The sequence below is a fragment of the Cebidichthys violaceus genome, unplaced genomic scaffold (genome assembly GCF_023349555.1).
Source record: "Cebidichthys violaceus isolate CVI_PGR_0920_01 unplaced genomic scaffold, fCebVio1.0.p SCAF_14, whole genome shotgun sequence".
NCBI lineage: Eukaryota > Metazoa > Chordata > Actinopteri > Perciformes > Stichaeidae > Cebidichthys > Cebidichthys violaceus.
Genome location: NW_027176307.1, coordinates 11,392,094 through 11,408,537, shown reverse-complemented (window position 1 = coordinate 11,408,537; position 16,444 = coordinate 11,392,094). Strand labels below are relative to the sequence as shown.

At 41.3% G+C, this 16,444-nt stretch overlaps 1 protein-coding gene across 2 annotated transcripts; it reads left to right on the top strand.

Moving 5' to 3' along the window:
- The first annotated feature begins 1,527 nt into the window (after positions 1-1,527).
- Positions 1,528-15,425, top strand: vegfab (vascular endothelial growth factor Ab). 2 transcript variants are annotated; one of them, XM_068708836.1, is made up of 8 exons: positions 1,528-2,199; positions 4,177-4,219; positions 5,124-5,320; positions 5,978-6,054; positions 8,499-8,531; positions 11,211-11,285; positions 12,868-13,011; positions 13,714-15,425. In XM_068708836.1, exons 1-8 carry the CDS (start codon positions 2,146-2,148, stop codon positions 13,733-13,735), a joined length of 645 nt encoding a protein of 214 aa, XP_068564937.1. In that variant the 5' UTR covers positions 1,528-2,145; the 3' UTR covers positions 13,736-15,425. The 2 variants fall into 2 exon arrangements, with proteins under 2 accessions (XP_068564937.1, XP_068564938.1); XM_068708837.1 differs by lacking the exon at positions 11,211-11,285.
- The last annotated feature ends 1,019 nt before the right edge of the window (positions 15,426-16,444 follow it).

Genomic DNA, 16,444 nt, shown 5'->3' with positions numbered 1-16,444 from the left:
TGAATTGTTACACGCTTAACTGTATAAAAGTCGTGAAAGAGCCATGTTGTTTTGTTTACAATTTCTTTGTATTTGATTGTTATTGGAAAAGTATTATTATTTATTGCATTAGGGATATATTTTGTTTTAATTTAGTTGTTGTGGTATAATCTATTCTTTCATCATTGGATAGCGGACCAAGGAGAGTACAGCCTGCAGAAGTACATGTTGAAGTGGGACATGGCAGTCTACAGAGTCAGGACCCTTTACATCCTGCAGGAAATGGTGAGGAAGGTTTTGAACCAGCTGGCAGTTAAAATTAGCTCCATGTCAACCAGCTGCTCAATGTTAATGCATCAATAATAATAATAAGTACTATAATATAGCACTGATTTTGCATGATCACTCAATATACTGTTGATACTTAATGTACATTGTACTAACACTTCATTACTCTAACTTAAGTACATTTTTTGTATACTTGTAATATAGTATATTTATGGTCTGATATTTCTGCTTTTACTTTGGTAAATTGTATGTACACACTCCCATTACTCAATGTCGGATAGAGGCTGTATAATGTCCTTAATAACGCAATCTCCGTCATCATCTCCATCATCATCCTCGTCATTATCAGCAGCGTCACAATCATGATAAATGAGCTGTCTGAAGCTGTGTCGCTGCACAGAGCCCCTTCATTCATCAGCTTGCTTTGCCTTTCTCTTCCATTTTGCCCTCCTCTTCATCGCCGGGATGTTTCAGCTGTTGCTCGCAGAAAAGAAATTCCTGACCAGAAGTCAACCTCGACCGGTCAGGTGGCTTCTTCCGTTCTCCGTCAGCGGAGTGACAAGGCGCGATGGGGAGGAACTTAGTCACGATCGACGCACATAGCCGACTCCTACTTTCTATGCGCGTGCTCCCGGCGGACAGCAACGTTGCACTGCGCACGCACGCATACACAAAGACATATATGCTACGTGTCCGAGCACACACGCTATCTCCCGCTCCGGCAAGTGTATATCAATCGTCGTGAAGGGAATTGATTTTTTTATAATTTTTTTGCTAAAAAAAAAAGGGGGACCATCCAAGGTCATATCGTCTGCAGCATTTGTACGTTAAAATGTGTTCACCAGTAATTTCCCCACAATGAATGAGTTCAAAAGACTTCTCAAAGAGCTCTGTATATAACTGTGTTTAACTATAAAGTACGGCAACCCATACAGTATCAGATTGTACCTCTTTGAATGGGCTTGTAAAGCTGCGCCAAAGATGCGCCCTTCACTCGACATGTGGGGATGATGAAATGGATTTAAAGCATGGAAAGAGCGGATGATATTTCAGCCGGTGACATAAATACAAATTATCAAGATGCCCTCAATTCTTTTATTCTCAGATTTAAAAAAAATAAATAGACCGGCGCTTGTGAAGTCAGCTTTTATTAGCCCGTCACATGAGTCGACGTTGAATAGGTGAAACTTTTGAAAAAATAGAAGACACACCCTTGTTCTAATGTCCAACCAATCATCCACGACCCGGGCTCGCGGCTGCCTGTGGTCGCCACACACACAGGCACAGTATGGAGAGACCGACACAGAGGTGGACGCGGTCTATCATAACTGAGGGTGCAGACCTGCAAAGTGCGCAGTGACAGAGGAGTAATAAAAAAATAAAAAAAAAGGCAAATAGACAAGTTTTGTGGGACGAGTATCTGCGCGGTCTTCTTTTTCACTGAACGGCATTCTGGTCAATGCTCAAGTTGCAAGTAGGCTACAAGTTTCCAATGGACAGACACTTGGAGAAGGCTGGCGCAACAAGCATGGGATTACTTCTGTAATGTGGATTGCCATTCTTTTGCAAGAAAATAAAGGTCCGCCGCGGAACAATGTGGGACGTTTTGCGTCTTGGATTCTCGTTTTTCTGGATATCTTGAAAATCATTGGCAACAGTTGAGAAGGAAGAAGTTATGCGCAAAGGATTGTATGCTCCGACCCCAGGACCATCATGGATTTGCCATTACAACCCCCTGCCCCTTATTTAGAGAAGTTTTAGCCGGTCCACTTGTGTTGCTATTGTACTTGTTGTTTTAAACTTCTTGTTTGAGAACAAATCGCCTCTTTGGCCACTTGGATTTTAAAACGTCGCCTGCCTTTGGATTGGATTTCAAACATGAACTTTATTGACAGTTTGACACTATTATTTTTGACGCTGTCAGCTGTCAAGGTGAGTCATGTGTTTCAGAGAGCAAACTGGAAATAACAGCAGAAACATTATTCGACCTCTATCTGTGTATAGCAGCCACTGGTCATTAATGTGTAGCTCGTCCTTGCCTTTCCTCCGGCTAGGTCACCGCTCGTGTTTAAACAAACCGACATGTTTCGTGGCTTTGGGGAGATTTAAAGAGCCATTACGCAAAGCCGACACTATATAAACCTAACCCACACACTCGCAGGTGGTGCGCTTTTTGTGTTGCATATGCGGCATATGTGATGATTATCAAATAATATTGTGAAGTTTGACGCTGGGTGATCGCGGGCCTGCTCTAAAACCTCTTGGAGATATTAGTACGCTTTAAAGGCGCAGTGGCTCCATTCTGAATTAGGACATGAGCAGGTTCATTCCTGTCACTGAGACTACTCTCACGGTTAGCCTGCTTCAAAAAGGAGAAATCCTACTTTTCTCTCCGATAGTTAACACTCATTTTCAAGACTAGCACATATACTTCACAGATCCATCAAGTCGACGCGAGAATTGTAATGGCTGTTTAAGAGCGCGCTGTAAGTCGTTACCCATATAATCATTAATCAAGTGCAGTGTGTCCAGTGAGGCTTTGAGCAAAGGTTTCCGAGTGAATAAAAAAAACAATACACACCACCTAATAGGAGGCTGCATTTTTTTTCCATCGTCGAGATTGGACTTTGAAGGATTATTTCTTATAAAAAATATGCAATCCTAAAGGAAGCAAGGGTGTTTCAGTTTGAATCTCACCCTTAAGTTCACGAAATAGGCACAATGCAAAGTCCAGTAAAGTGTTTATTTATCCAACTGAGTGATTTAATGACAGCTAAACCCGCGATCAACGCCAACTAGTATCAGGATGCTGTCTCAGTTGCTCATATCCAGTCGGCCTATCATCGGTTTAGGGGCCGGTGTTCTCAGCTTGACACCCTACCATTAATTATACAGTATATGGGTTTTTTTTCAGGGTTGGGGTCTCCCAGCCCACATTGGACCCGCTCACGCCACCAAAAAGGGGGTGGAGACTGCGGCACCCACACAGACTCTTAAAAAAAAAAAAAAAAAACGTTTCATTTAGGAATGGAAAAAAACTTTCAGTGACTCACTGAATATAAGCCGGTGCTACAGGAGCGGGTCTCACGCAATATTGGCGAGATATTGCGCGAGTTGCGCGCCTCTATGTGTGTGACAGAGACAGACAGAGAGAGAGAGAGAGAGAGAGAGAGAGAGAGAGAGAGAGAGAGAGAGAGAGAGAGAGAGAGAGAGAGAGAGAGAGAGAGAACGGGGCGCGCGGTCGTGCGCGTGTGTGAAAGAGAGAGAAAGTTGCCAAAATGCTGCTCGGTGGTCGGCTGGTGTGGTGACAGCTACCCCCTGTGAGGGAAAGTAGCAGGCTGAAATTCTTGCCGGTTTTAATGGCGACAGTTGCCAAGAGGCGGCGGAGGGAGGCACACAGAGGTTTGGTAACTGAAACAAAAACCATCACAGTCATGCGACAGTGGTAGAAGTTCGGCTGGCGTCTTTGGCACGTTGTATCTCTGTTTATATACTTGTACACCACATTTAGGAGGTTATATGATCATAATTATTACTATATTATAGGAAAAAGCAACTAATAACGGGGTCATCTTTATTTCAGAATGTTGAGACATATTAACAACTCTTGGCTGAACTCTTTTTTTTACTATAAATCCAGATGTGGTGAAGGACCAGAATCACGTTCTGAAAACATTAATATTTATTTCCAATGCTTAGAGAAGACATAGTATGAACATTTGACTCTCATCGCTTCCTTTATTGCGTATAGCCCAAGATACGATAGATAATGTGGTTTTCATATTCTGGCAACGGTCAACAGAACATGTCAGAATGTAAATATATGTTTTGCGCAACTGTGGATAAGGGCACGAGCTCTTGCACAATCTACTGTAACTAACAGCTTGTCATTTTTTTTTCTCCTTGCAGAGCGCCCACATACCGAAGGAAACAGAAAGAGGTCCACATGACGGTAGGTGTCCCACAGGGCACTGTGGGAAAACAGACTGCCCTGGGCTCCCTAGCTGGCACTCAGCCAAATAGAAACAGGCTAGTTTGAGATTCATTTTTACATTAAAGGGAAATTATCGCCTCCTGGTGGACATCTGCATAGCTTGACCTTGTCCAGATTTATCTCCCCCAAACTCCCCCTTTTAGTAAATGAGTTCAGTTTCACCCTTAAATCTTAACTCTCGGACATTTTCATCCCGAACAGCATTCCTTCTTGTTTGAGGTTAAGCTGGGGAAATGTTATGGTGACCAGACTCTTTTATAGAATGGAATTTCACCCTCTTGGCCCACGCTTTTATTTTGCACAATCCAAGCGTTGCCCAATCTAATTTGGACAATCAGAAGCTGAACTTTGTGATATTGTTCAGGCCCTGCGTGTTTGGATTGGCTTCCCAGAGGGGTGTCAGGGGGGGCGTTGTTTTAGGCTCTGAGTGATATTTTGGAGGTGTTGTCTGTCTGTGTGCTAATATCTTTCTCAAGAGCAGAACTCCTGCAAAGACGGAGAGGGGATTAAAGGGGGGAAACAGACTATTGGCTATTATAATGTGGCTGTAGGTGAATGGGGCAGAAGCAGAACTATAAAACTCATGTAGCGGATGGGGTCCAGATAGAGTACTATTGAAATTGCATGTGTGTATAAAAGTAGATGAACCTTTTCTCAATGGAATAATAGAAAGTAAAACGTGTGTGTGCATGTTTCATCTCCTCCACTGTGACTTCTCTGTGAGCCTGCCAGTGTTTTTGATTCACGGCTCCTTTTAGGTGTGTTATTGTTACAGCGCTGCACTATTCAGGAGTCGGTGGTTTAGACTAAAGCTCCGCTGCCATTTTATAACCCTTGTACCCTGTGACTCTTGTCTCCCCAGTGATCCCTTTAATGGAGGTGTACAACAAGAGTTTGTGTCAGCCTCGGGAGCTGCTGGTGGAGATTCTGCAGGAGTATCCGGAGGAGGTGGAGCACATCTTCATCCCGTCGTGCGTGGTGTTGACGCGCTGCGCCGGCTGCTGCAACGACGAGATGCTGCAGTGCATGCCGACATCCAGCTATAACGTTACGATGGAGGTCAGCGCCGATATTTGTTACTACAGCAATACTTCCAGGATGTGTGTGTTCCTTAAGCGATACTCCACTTAGCCGTTTTTTAAATTCTCACTCCTCTGCTTCTCTGTGTATGAGGAGTCAGTCTGTTTAAATGGGTAAAGATCTCCTTGAACTTTGCATGTCTTGTTCATGAATTCAAGTTCAATAGTCAAGTTTCCACACAGACATATTGCAAAATTTCCACCACATTTTCCAGAAAACCAGCAAATGCCAAAGTGCAAATTTTCCGGTCGGGTGGCATTAAACCATTAGTCTTAGTCAAACCTCAAACTGTTCAAAACAATGAGCCAAATGTGATGGAAATTTGGCATTTATGTTTGTTTCATATATACATTTGAGGAACTTCTGATGGTTTGCCATCTCTTCCATTTTCATTCAGATCAGTGTAAGAATTCATAATGAGAAACTTATAATGAATACTATCAGAACCAGAATTTTATCACATCTGAACCGTAGCGACCTTTCTGTGTGACGTTTTGTTGAATCTTCTCCATCTGTTTAGTCTATTTCTTGAAAGCTATGATAGTAACACTTGAGAACAAAAAGTTTAAGACTGTAGATCCACGAATATTTAATTCAAAACTGACGATTTCTCTTCTCATTTTTTTTTTTTTACAGATTAAAAGAATAAAACCCCAAAGGCAACAAAATGATATTTTCATGAGTTTTACAGAACACAGCGCATGTGAGTGTAGGTAAGAAACCCCGAACTCACACTGAAACACACACAAAGTGAATGAAATACTAACCGCTGTACGTTGGTGTGGCAGAGCAGGTTCGACCAAACACGTCATGTAAAGTTATTGTCTTGTCTGTTTGCCTCCGACACTTTCAACAGATGCGTATCAGGTGGATTCATATCTTATCTTTGTTTCTTTAAAGCACATCCCAGCAAACATCCTCCATATTGCTTTAGTGTATCTTCATTCCATCGTACTTCTCAAGCAAAGGAGATACATTTGTGTGAATTCAGTGCTACCTAATCCATTGTTTTCCCTGGCGTGTAGAGGTCACTCCTGGAACTACGAAGGTGTGATAGCTTTAGTTATTGATCTCTGAGATAAGTACTGCCTGTCCTTTTTGGGGCCTCCAGTCGCAGTAAGGTGACTTCTAATGGTTCGACTTGCTGTGCAATGATTATTACATTTTATGGATCAGTTTGTTATTATGTGTTTGGATTTGATAGGCAGCTAATATAACCTGTTAAAGCCCTGTTATAAAAAGAGATAAGTGCTGTAACTTAATGTGGAATTAGTGGCATGTTCTTCTTATGATGGCATTTAAGCTTGACTAGCACAGCAGAATCGGAAATTTCCCAGAAGTGAAACAAGGAAAAAAGTAAATATTTCATCTTTATCGAATGATCATGTCACTATCCAGGTCGATCATTAACAGCCAGGTCACAGTCCCTTGCCCTGGGGCCTCTGTTGGAAGCCGTAGTGGTGAGATGCATCACTTCCTGATGTTTGGTAAATCCGATGATTATGCATCATCCTCCCAAGTTCAAGGGAAATCTTAAAAGCAAACAAACATTGGAGGACTGTTGGCCGAGGACCAAGATTTCTCTTTTCTGAGCCATTACATCTGAATCATCAGTGAGGCTGTAGCAGACTGTCTGGATGGCCCCTGGCTATAAAGTAATGTCACTCTGAACTTACTGCTGTCTGTGATGACACAATACTTCGCTGTAAAATCATTTAGATGCAGCTATAAGGGCGTGATCAATCTATTTTGTAGTTTAATATGTTTTAATTCACTGTATTGTTCTGGAAATGGTATGCAGGCATTAAGTGCTATAAACGGAACAAGTCAATCACAGAATTTCCAGTGAATCCCTTGTGTATAGGAAGGGAATCCCAGCTCGGGAATGGCGGACTCCGCCACTAACAATGAAAATCACAGTTTTTTTCTTTTTTTAATTTAACCTTTATTTAGACAGATACAATCTATAGAGATAAAAAGCTGTTTTGCGATGGCGTTCTGGCCGAGTAGGCAGCAAAGTCAAATGTCAAACGCACGTCAGTTTTATACAAACAATAAAGCAAAGACAAAACAATACATTACAGAGTGAAGACTTAGGTCAACACATCAACAGAAGAGGTGAAATAGACGCAGATAGTGTATGATACATATAGACAAAAAGGAAACAACCAAATTGTTATGCATGGTGGCAAGAACAGTTTGTGGTTAAAACTTCTGATAACTTTTGTTTAAAAGTGGCTAGCTAGACCGACTCTAGACTGAGTCTAGTCTGCAGATCATTCCAAGACCAAGGCCCTTTATAAATTAGACAGAGTCCCATCAAAAGGTTGATTTCATTTAAATATTAGGATTATACTTTTAACCATGTAAGTGGTGTTGCAGTGCATCAATAATAGAAATCTTTAACAGTCCTTTGAGTCATTTTGCATTTAGTACTTTTGCGTGATGCTTCAGTACATTTTGTTAAGATACGTTCACTTAAAGTATAATTTAATTCAGTACTTTTGCTTGTAATTGTATTAGTTTTACATTGTGGTATCGCTACATTTACTAAGGTAAAGATGGCACATACATCTGCCAATAGGTATCAGTCAGCTTCAGATGACACACACACACACACACACACACACACACACACATATATACCTTCAGGCTTTATTCGGCCCTTTCATGTAGACTTACTGTAACTGTATTTCAAATAGAAACTTGGCTGTGTGTCCGTGACCTCTTTGAATGAAACACAGTTTCCTAACACTTTTGGCCAACAGTTCTCTCCAGAGTGCGCCAGCAGATTTATTGCTCCACATTCTGTTATCGCAAGTGTCGTCATGCGGACGAGAAGTGAAACAAACCTGCCAGCCTGCTATTGTGGTCCTGTTTGTGTGCGTGCGTCTCCATCAGTGAACATTTCCCCTTTGTGTGCCTGTCTACGAGTGTGTGCACGGCCCTGTTTCCCAACAAATCTGCTTCATTTACTGAGCGATTGAAAGTGAAAGTTTTATCATATGATGTAACGTGATTTGAAAATAATATGATGCAAGTTCGCCCGTGGCGATAATGAGCTCCTGGTCTCTGATGATCTTGATAAGTATCTGTTTACCGGGAAACAACAGAGCGCTGTCATCTAATGCCATGTTGTTTTCTTCCTGCCTTTCAGGTTAAAGAAAGAAGCGAGAGAACAGAAAGAAAAGTGAGTACAGCACTCTTTCTGCAAGGAGATTGGGTTGGTTTTTTTTCAGGGGGAAACAATGGGGATTTGAGATTTGATCTTTTTCCTGTTTTGTCCTGCAAACAAACTCTCACTCTCAGTTGTCTGCATCGCTCGGCCTTCCGGACATTCTCCCGTATGCTCTTTCTCACTAAACTGATCCGTCTGTTTTTTGTTTTCTTTTCTCACTCTCTTGTCCGCTGCCTCGCTATATTCTTTCACATTCACACACTCAAACACTCCACAACAATAAAATTTCACTAAATGACAAGCTAGTACATGATATCATGTCATGCTGAGATTAGCATGCAGCTCTCAGGTGACAAACACGGGGAATACCAGCCAAGTCCATTCAGGTGAATGAGTGACACTTGATGAGGGCATTGCTCTCTCTATACCTGTCCTTTACACCTGTCCTCCCTTTTCTATCTCATCTTTACATTCCTCGCACCTCTTCTTTACTGTTTACATCCCACTTAACTTCTGTTGCTCCGGTGACTGGTTGCTCTGATATAGATAACAGTGTTTTTGAAGACCGGTTAAACTTTTCTGTTTATGGTTCTTGCTTGAGTGTCAGTGTGCAAAGGGTCATTAAAAGTCTTTAATCCTCCTTCTGCAAACAGTCGTTAATATCGCTCCGTTGCAGTGGGGGATGCTGCTTGTATTTTGGTTTTATGTCAGGTCATCTGTCATATAGATAAGTGCTAGTTTTGAGACCTCCTCTTTAACCTTGTTTTCATTGTTTACGAGCCCGGAGTCAGTGGCGTGAGTCTACAGAGTGATGGTCTTAGGGTCATTCGACTCTCATTTCTGATGCTTTCATACTTTCATGTTTAATTTTAACGTTCACCGCTGACCTCTCAGTAGGAACAGGTCTCTGGAGGTATTCCTGCTGTGGTTGTGTAACTGTCAACGTCCACAGGGAAACTGGACCGAACATGAAAGAGGAAATTCACGCATTTACAGGAGTTTCATCCTATCCTTATTGAACGGTGTCATATTTGTCATCGTTGCACCGTTGGATGAATTGTCATGGAATTTGATAAACACGTTCTGATCCCCTCATATGGCTCCATCATTAGGTCAAATGTCCGTGGTTTATGACTAAATACCTGCAAAACTAATGACATTGCCATCAGCCTCAGCTGCACTTTGTGTTTGATGCTAATAAGCGAATGTTAGCATGCTAACACGCTAAACTAAGATGATGAACATGGTAAATGTTATATCTGCTAAACATCAACATGTTACCATTGTGAATATGTAACTATGCTGACATTAGCATTTAGTTCAAAGAACCTGTGAGCCAAAGTACAGCCTCACTGACTCTTAGCCTCTTTTTTTTCTGGCCTGTTATCTGGTAGCGGGTTTGAAAGCCAACATGTAAATCCAATATTTCCACAGACTGAGCCAGGTACTTCCACAACCTGTGCAGCAAACTCCTTGTTTGTTCCAGAAGAAGAAATAGACCAGAATGGCAATATTCTCTGTCGCAATGTTGGATTTAAACATTACCTTTTCCTCAGGGACACCTGTCATCATTGCGATCACGAAAATACATTTAAAGATGCAAGCTGCTGCTGGATAAAAAGGTTAAAACAAAAAAAAGAGTCAGAAGTCAGAATTAGGATCGAGGTCTGAGTCTATGATGTGTTGAGCACATATTCCTGAAAGTTTTTATCAACCATTACACAGTTTGTCTAAAAAAAAAAAGTCAGCATGATGAACTGTATATAGAGTTGCCATCAATGTCCACAGAGACATTTTGTTTTGCATTTCTATTTAAGTATTACAAAGGTGTTCTGTGTAATTGTAATCATCTAAGACAGCAAACGCGTGTGCAAACCAGCTTGTCTTTGAACACGCATCCTGATATTTTAATCAAGCCTGCACCTGTGAAACTCCAGGTGTATGCTCGACAGGCTTGTTCTCATTGTGCTGTGGTCTGAAACAAGTTGAATCAGCCATAAAGAGTTGACCCAGATAGCTTGAAAGATGAAGTTTTAGTGAAGTCCAAGTTCATTGTCCTCTGGGAAATTTCAGAACAGCGAACCAAGCCAAACCTCACACTATTAAATCACGTACACAGACTGCAAAGTCATTGTACTGTTTTACAAAATAGTTTTTTTAGATTTTTTATTCAAGTTGGACAATAAAGCCATTTCTAACAGGGAACATTTGATATTCATCACATTGACAAACAACAGGGTGTGTACAAACCCCCCTACAGTAAGCTGTGGGTGTGTCTTTAAACCTTACAATCTACAAATCAAGACACACTTTTGAAGTTGCTTCTTCATTTAAAAAGTAAATGTTTAGTTAATTTCAACAGCTAAACAAGAGTGGTGGCTTTTTTTGTGCTGTAATCTTTGAATTCAAGATAACAAACACTTAGACATATCCCATACACGCATGTGAACACTGCCTGACGCCTTTCTTATAACGTGATGATAGAGTTTATCATTCCAAACAGGCCAATCACTAAAAAATAATCAAATTAAGGAATAACCTGTTTTGAATGGCTCTTTGATTTATAGAAAAGATAGAAGATTGCTATTTATCAGTGTTGGTTGTCAGTTTAGGCCTTTCTAAACACATCGGCCCATCTCTCCTCAGTCTCTCAGGCATCTCTCTGCGTTGTTGTCCTCTTGTCTCTTGCAGAAAATCCCGGAAAGGCAAGGGTAAAGGCCAAAAGAGAAAACGAAAGAAAAACCGCGACAAAACAATTCACGATGCGTATGTCAGCTCCGCCTTCTCCACCTACCTGCACCTGAGTGTTGCGCTTCTCATAATTAAGCTCATTTGGGAGGAGCTCATTTGCCCTTTTTAATTTGCACCTTTCAGCCACATCAACTAGCATGTCGCTTCTGTGTATTGTCCTAACTTTGTCTCGTCAGTCATGTTCCACGTACTCAGAATATCAGTGTCTAAGCTGCCCTGTTTGCTAACGTTGCTTTGTTGACGTAGCTTTTGCAAAACGTTACATAACGGTGATAACCAGGGAAGTACAGCAGACTTGCCAGCCATATCCCACATCACTAGAGATGAACCATGACCCATCTCCACCCGTCAAAATACCCATCTAATCTCCCCACAACCTCACCAGCTCCCCGTCTGAGGAATATCACTCTGTGCGGGTGAGACTGGGACCTTGGTTGGAATGAGATACAGCAGCGTATCATAAAAAAAAAAACAGTACAAGCTTCTTCTAACATCTTGTCTGATACCAAGTTTTGTGATTGATAATGGACACATTTAAACTACGTGATATGAACGGATCAGCTGTTAGCTGTAACTTGAACCTTTTACTGAAACAAGGTCACAGCTCCACCATCATGGCTAAGCAGACGGGTTCATACTGTTCTGGTATCTGTGCTGGCATCAGGATTGTAATCACGGGGCTGTGTTCAGTGTTGAGTCTGTGCCGCTTTGCTGTGTCTCGTACCCGTCTCCTTTCCACGCTTTGTTCTTTTCATCTTTACAAACAGGTTTTGCCATCATGTGCATAATGCTGGTACTTTTTTATGTAATGTAAAGATCTGAGTGATGGCTATCTATTGCTTTTTTCATTTTATTTTTGCTAAGGGGGATATGTAAACAAATTGTTTTGCAAGTACTGTTTTGTTTCTTTGCCTGCTTTTGTCTCTGAAACCATACAAGAGCACCCATATCTTATTCAACAATAATATCAAAATGACCTCATGTTTCTTCAGTGCTCGTACTGTGAAATAATACGTGTCTGTGTGTTAATTTGTGACTTGTACATTGAGATGTATCTGAGCCTTCATCTGTCAATTTTCAGCCTCTGTTCTGAATCTAATGTCCCTCTGTGGGGAGCATAGTTTGCAGTTGTCACTCAATAAAATGAAATGTTTCTTAACGGAGCACCAAGCAGACCCTTGAGTCTTCTTTATCAAAAGTTTCACATTTTTAAGAGTGAGAGCGAGGTCATTGGCCCTCAGTTCAAAGCCAATATGTGTCGTTTTGTGTTGCATGAAACAGTCCAGAGCTTTGCTCACTGCATGTCTATCACATACAAGGCATTTGTGAGCGGTCCAATCAACGAGAGAGGGTTTGGGGGGCGTGTTGGGGGGTAATTTTACTGCTTGAGTATTTGCCTGCTCTTTGGGAACCTGTGTGCAATACTACCCAACTGTCACGTGCTGTACAACTTGTGAGGCCGGGGCTTGGAAGAGCAAACTGGAGCTTACGAAAGGGTTGACCAAAGGGTGACCTTTCTTATGGGTGGTAATGGTACACTGTGATAATCGTCCTCTCTCTCCCTCCTTCCCATCTCGGTCTGTCTCTTTCTTTCCAGTGTCTGTGAGCCATGTTGTGATCACTGCTCGGAGAGGAGAAAGCGCTTGTTCGTGCAGGATCCAGCAACCTGCCGGTGCTCCTGCAAGCACACAGATGAATACTGTAAAGAACGCCAGCTAGAGCTCAACGAGAGGACCTGCAAGTAAGTTCTGTTTATACATCTTGAGTCTATCTCCGATAATTAAGGCACAATTGTCCCAAATAAGGGGTAGTTTGAAAAAAATTGACCGTTCAACACAATTTTGCTTAACGATATGTTTTGCAGTACGCTTAATTATATTAACAATGGGTCACATGACTTTTTGTATGCGATAGGGGTGGCTCGTAGTGACGAACCCAAAGAGAATAATCAACCAACTCTGCAGCTCCCCATAGCTCTACGAAGCCAAGCAATGGCCAGCAACTTTACCGATTTGGTTGACTCATAAGGCTCCCATCGGTGTCGTTGACGCTGTGTTAAACCCACTTCAGGCTACTTGCCCAGCACCAAATGCACAACTAAGTTAGCAACCAGCTGCTGAACATAGTGGAGCATTAAGCTGCTAAAGAGCCAGATATATCCGTCAGGAGTTGGTGGAGACTAAAACAGAGCAAAAACGGAGGTGACTATTGGACTTGCATTTGTCAGGTTGTGGCAAAGATGACTCCAAATAAATGTCAGTGTTGCTCCATGACTCTTGGTTGATGTGTAGTCAACTGATTGCCAACTCCTTCGCCAGAAAAGAAGTTGCAGAGATTTGTGATCCAGTTACGCAGGCTAACGGAATACTGTAGCAGCTAGTATGAATGTGACGTTGTGACTTTTCTTGTTCTGATAACTGTTTTTTCTTTCCCTCTTGTTTAGATGTGACAAGCCAAGAAGATGAGAGAGGTGGCAGCACCAGATGTACAAGATGAAGGAATATTCTAGATATTTCACGGCACAGCACTTTGATCTTTGAACCGTAAGCTCTTCTTTTCTGTGGAAAGCATTCCCCTTGGACTGTCTTGAGAGTGAACAATAAGAAAGACTGAACTGAAGTTTCCTCCCACTGTATATCTGTGTGTATATAGACCATGATAAAAGAAAAAAAAAAAAAAAAAAAAGAGTACAGAATTGTTATGCTGCTACAAAAACAAATAACTAAACCCATCATTTGACAAAAAGCAAATAGCCGCCATGTGGTTTTGCATTTCTAACAGGCTTGTGATGCAGGTGTAGTCTTGTTGTCAATTCATTGTATGCAATTACTTCACTGGATATGAGTCTCTACTGTGGTTGTGTGTCAGTCATAAAATTGCAAAACCTCTCAATCTAAGATATATTTAACTGCTAAAACAGCGGGTGAGGCTGAAGAGGACATGGGAGCGCGCTCTTCTTTCAAAAATGACGGATGGATTTTCATTGGTCGATTTCTGCTTTTGCTTTTGGATTATAACAGCAGGACAACCGGGACAGCTGAGTCTGTCTTTACATGACATTGCAGGACTGACATGGACTTACACAATGTCACCATTGTGATCAGCTTGCAGAAGAAGTGACTCCGGAGTGCCATATACTTTTAAAGGGATACTGGTTGTCAATATAGCATCCACTGTTTTGCTATGTCCTTGGTGAAAACCACTGAAAACATCCTATACTGTAGTTTGATTCCATTTGAAAAACTGTGCCTCACAATATGTACTGAGAAATCTTTCGAGTGCTTTTTAAATTATTTTTTGTTTCCTTTTTCAGGAGAGGGGATTGTCAAAGTAGTTTTGTTAGTTGTTGAACTCAATACAGAACCCATTGATTGCATATCTTCATCTCTGAACTTGTACATACTTAATATCCCTTTATGCCATAGTCCATTCTAGATAATTTATAATGTTATAGAGTATTTTTCAGTATTCAGTCGTCTACCCATATTTAATTTGGTTTATTTATATATGCAGTGTTATGTTCCTGTGGCTGTCCTATCTCCCCACCATGTGTAAGGTCACTGATGGCTACTCTCAGCATGGAGCTTCTCTGTGCTTTTCTACAAAACCAACTAAAAAACAAGTCAAAACAAATGATTTGTTAACATTCCCTAAATGGATCATTTGTACTGGTGTACTGATGACAAACCTCCTCTGGATTTTTCAACCCCTCTTATCTAAGGGTGTAGGTGCTGTGTAGGATTTTAACATGCTGTGTGTGTTTGTGAAAATGTTTCTTCACATGCATTTGCCGATGTGCACATCTGTATGGAGTTGTTAGTAAGTTGTATTTTAGTATTTAAGTACGTAGCGGACATGTGTTTTGTCTGGCCTGCAAGATGCAAATACAAATAAACTACTGCTAGCAGCTCAGCATACACGACCACAACAACACCACCGTTTGAAATTTGGATACCAATCTGCATCCTTTTTGCCATCAGTCATAGACCCCTCATTATTACTTCTCTTTGTCTCTCCTTCACTATTAACATGTTTTCTGTGTCTATGTAAAACAGTAAAGCATATTTATTTTCAAATTATATTGTTTTTTATATAAAATAAGGAAAAGGTTGCTGTGTTGTGAATGCTGTGTTTTCAAGAGCTTTACCAAGGCAACGTGAGTTTTCCATGTTTTTGTGCGTCAAGCTGACGCTCACACATCTAGTTAGAATCCCTGCAGAATGTAATCTGAAAGAAAATAGAACAGAGAAATAAGAAATTCCTGCGCGCTTTTCATGACAGACAGACAGACAGACAGACAGACAGACAGACAGACAGACATTCAGCCTTATGAATAAAATGGCACTTTGAAGCAGTGTGCAGTAATTCCATCTCTTAAATCTAACTGTAGGCACCAATTTAGGAGCGCTGGTGGAAACAACAACATTTATCGAAGAAAAAGTGTGCAATAACAGTTCAGTTAGGCTTTTGTAGGTAAGGTTTTGGAAAGAAGGAAAATGCATGAAAACAAACACAATTTTAAATGTTTTCATCAGATTCAAACCAAATGTTTTCCTGCCCGGTTATGGGCAGAAGCACCTGTGATTGGCTTGATCTCTGCATAATCCTAAAAGGTATCATTGTCATTATGTAGCATTACACTACCGACATCTGCACTGTTATAAATAACGCAACTCCCTCATTCATTTCAATGAAACCATTGCGTCGACGCAGCAGACCCGTTCTCACTCCCAACTCGTCAAATAAGCTTGGTGTATTTGACACCCCTCGGTGTCAAATACAGACGCACCGGGGAACCCTTTAGTGTCCGTATGAGATGCACCAGGTTTTCAACTAACTCCAATTTAAACCCCTCTGTTGTATCATCGGACATCAGGGGGGGACCTAGTATAAGCAAAAAAGTCCACCTGGGTGTAGGAAGGGATGATGGATGGATCGATGGATGGGTCCAACAAACAAGACTTTCACCCAGGAGACTTCTGTTTGTGTCCTGTGTGAAACAAAGCCTTCATTGACTTATTTTAGCATAATTTGTTTACGTTACTTAGCCATCTTAACGCCAGTTAAGTAACAAGCGTACTTATTTTATTCAAACGTCCTTATTCTAACCCCAACAACGATCTTTTCCTTAACCTAATCAAGTACTTTTGTTGCCGAAACCTGACCAAATACTT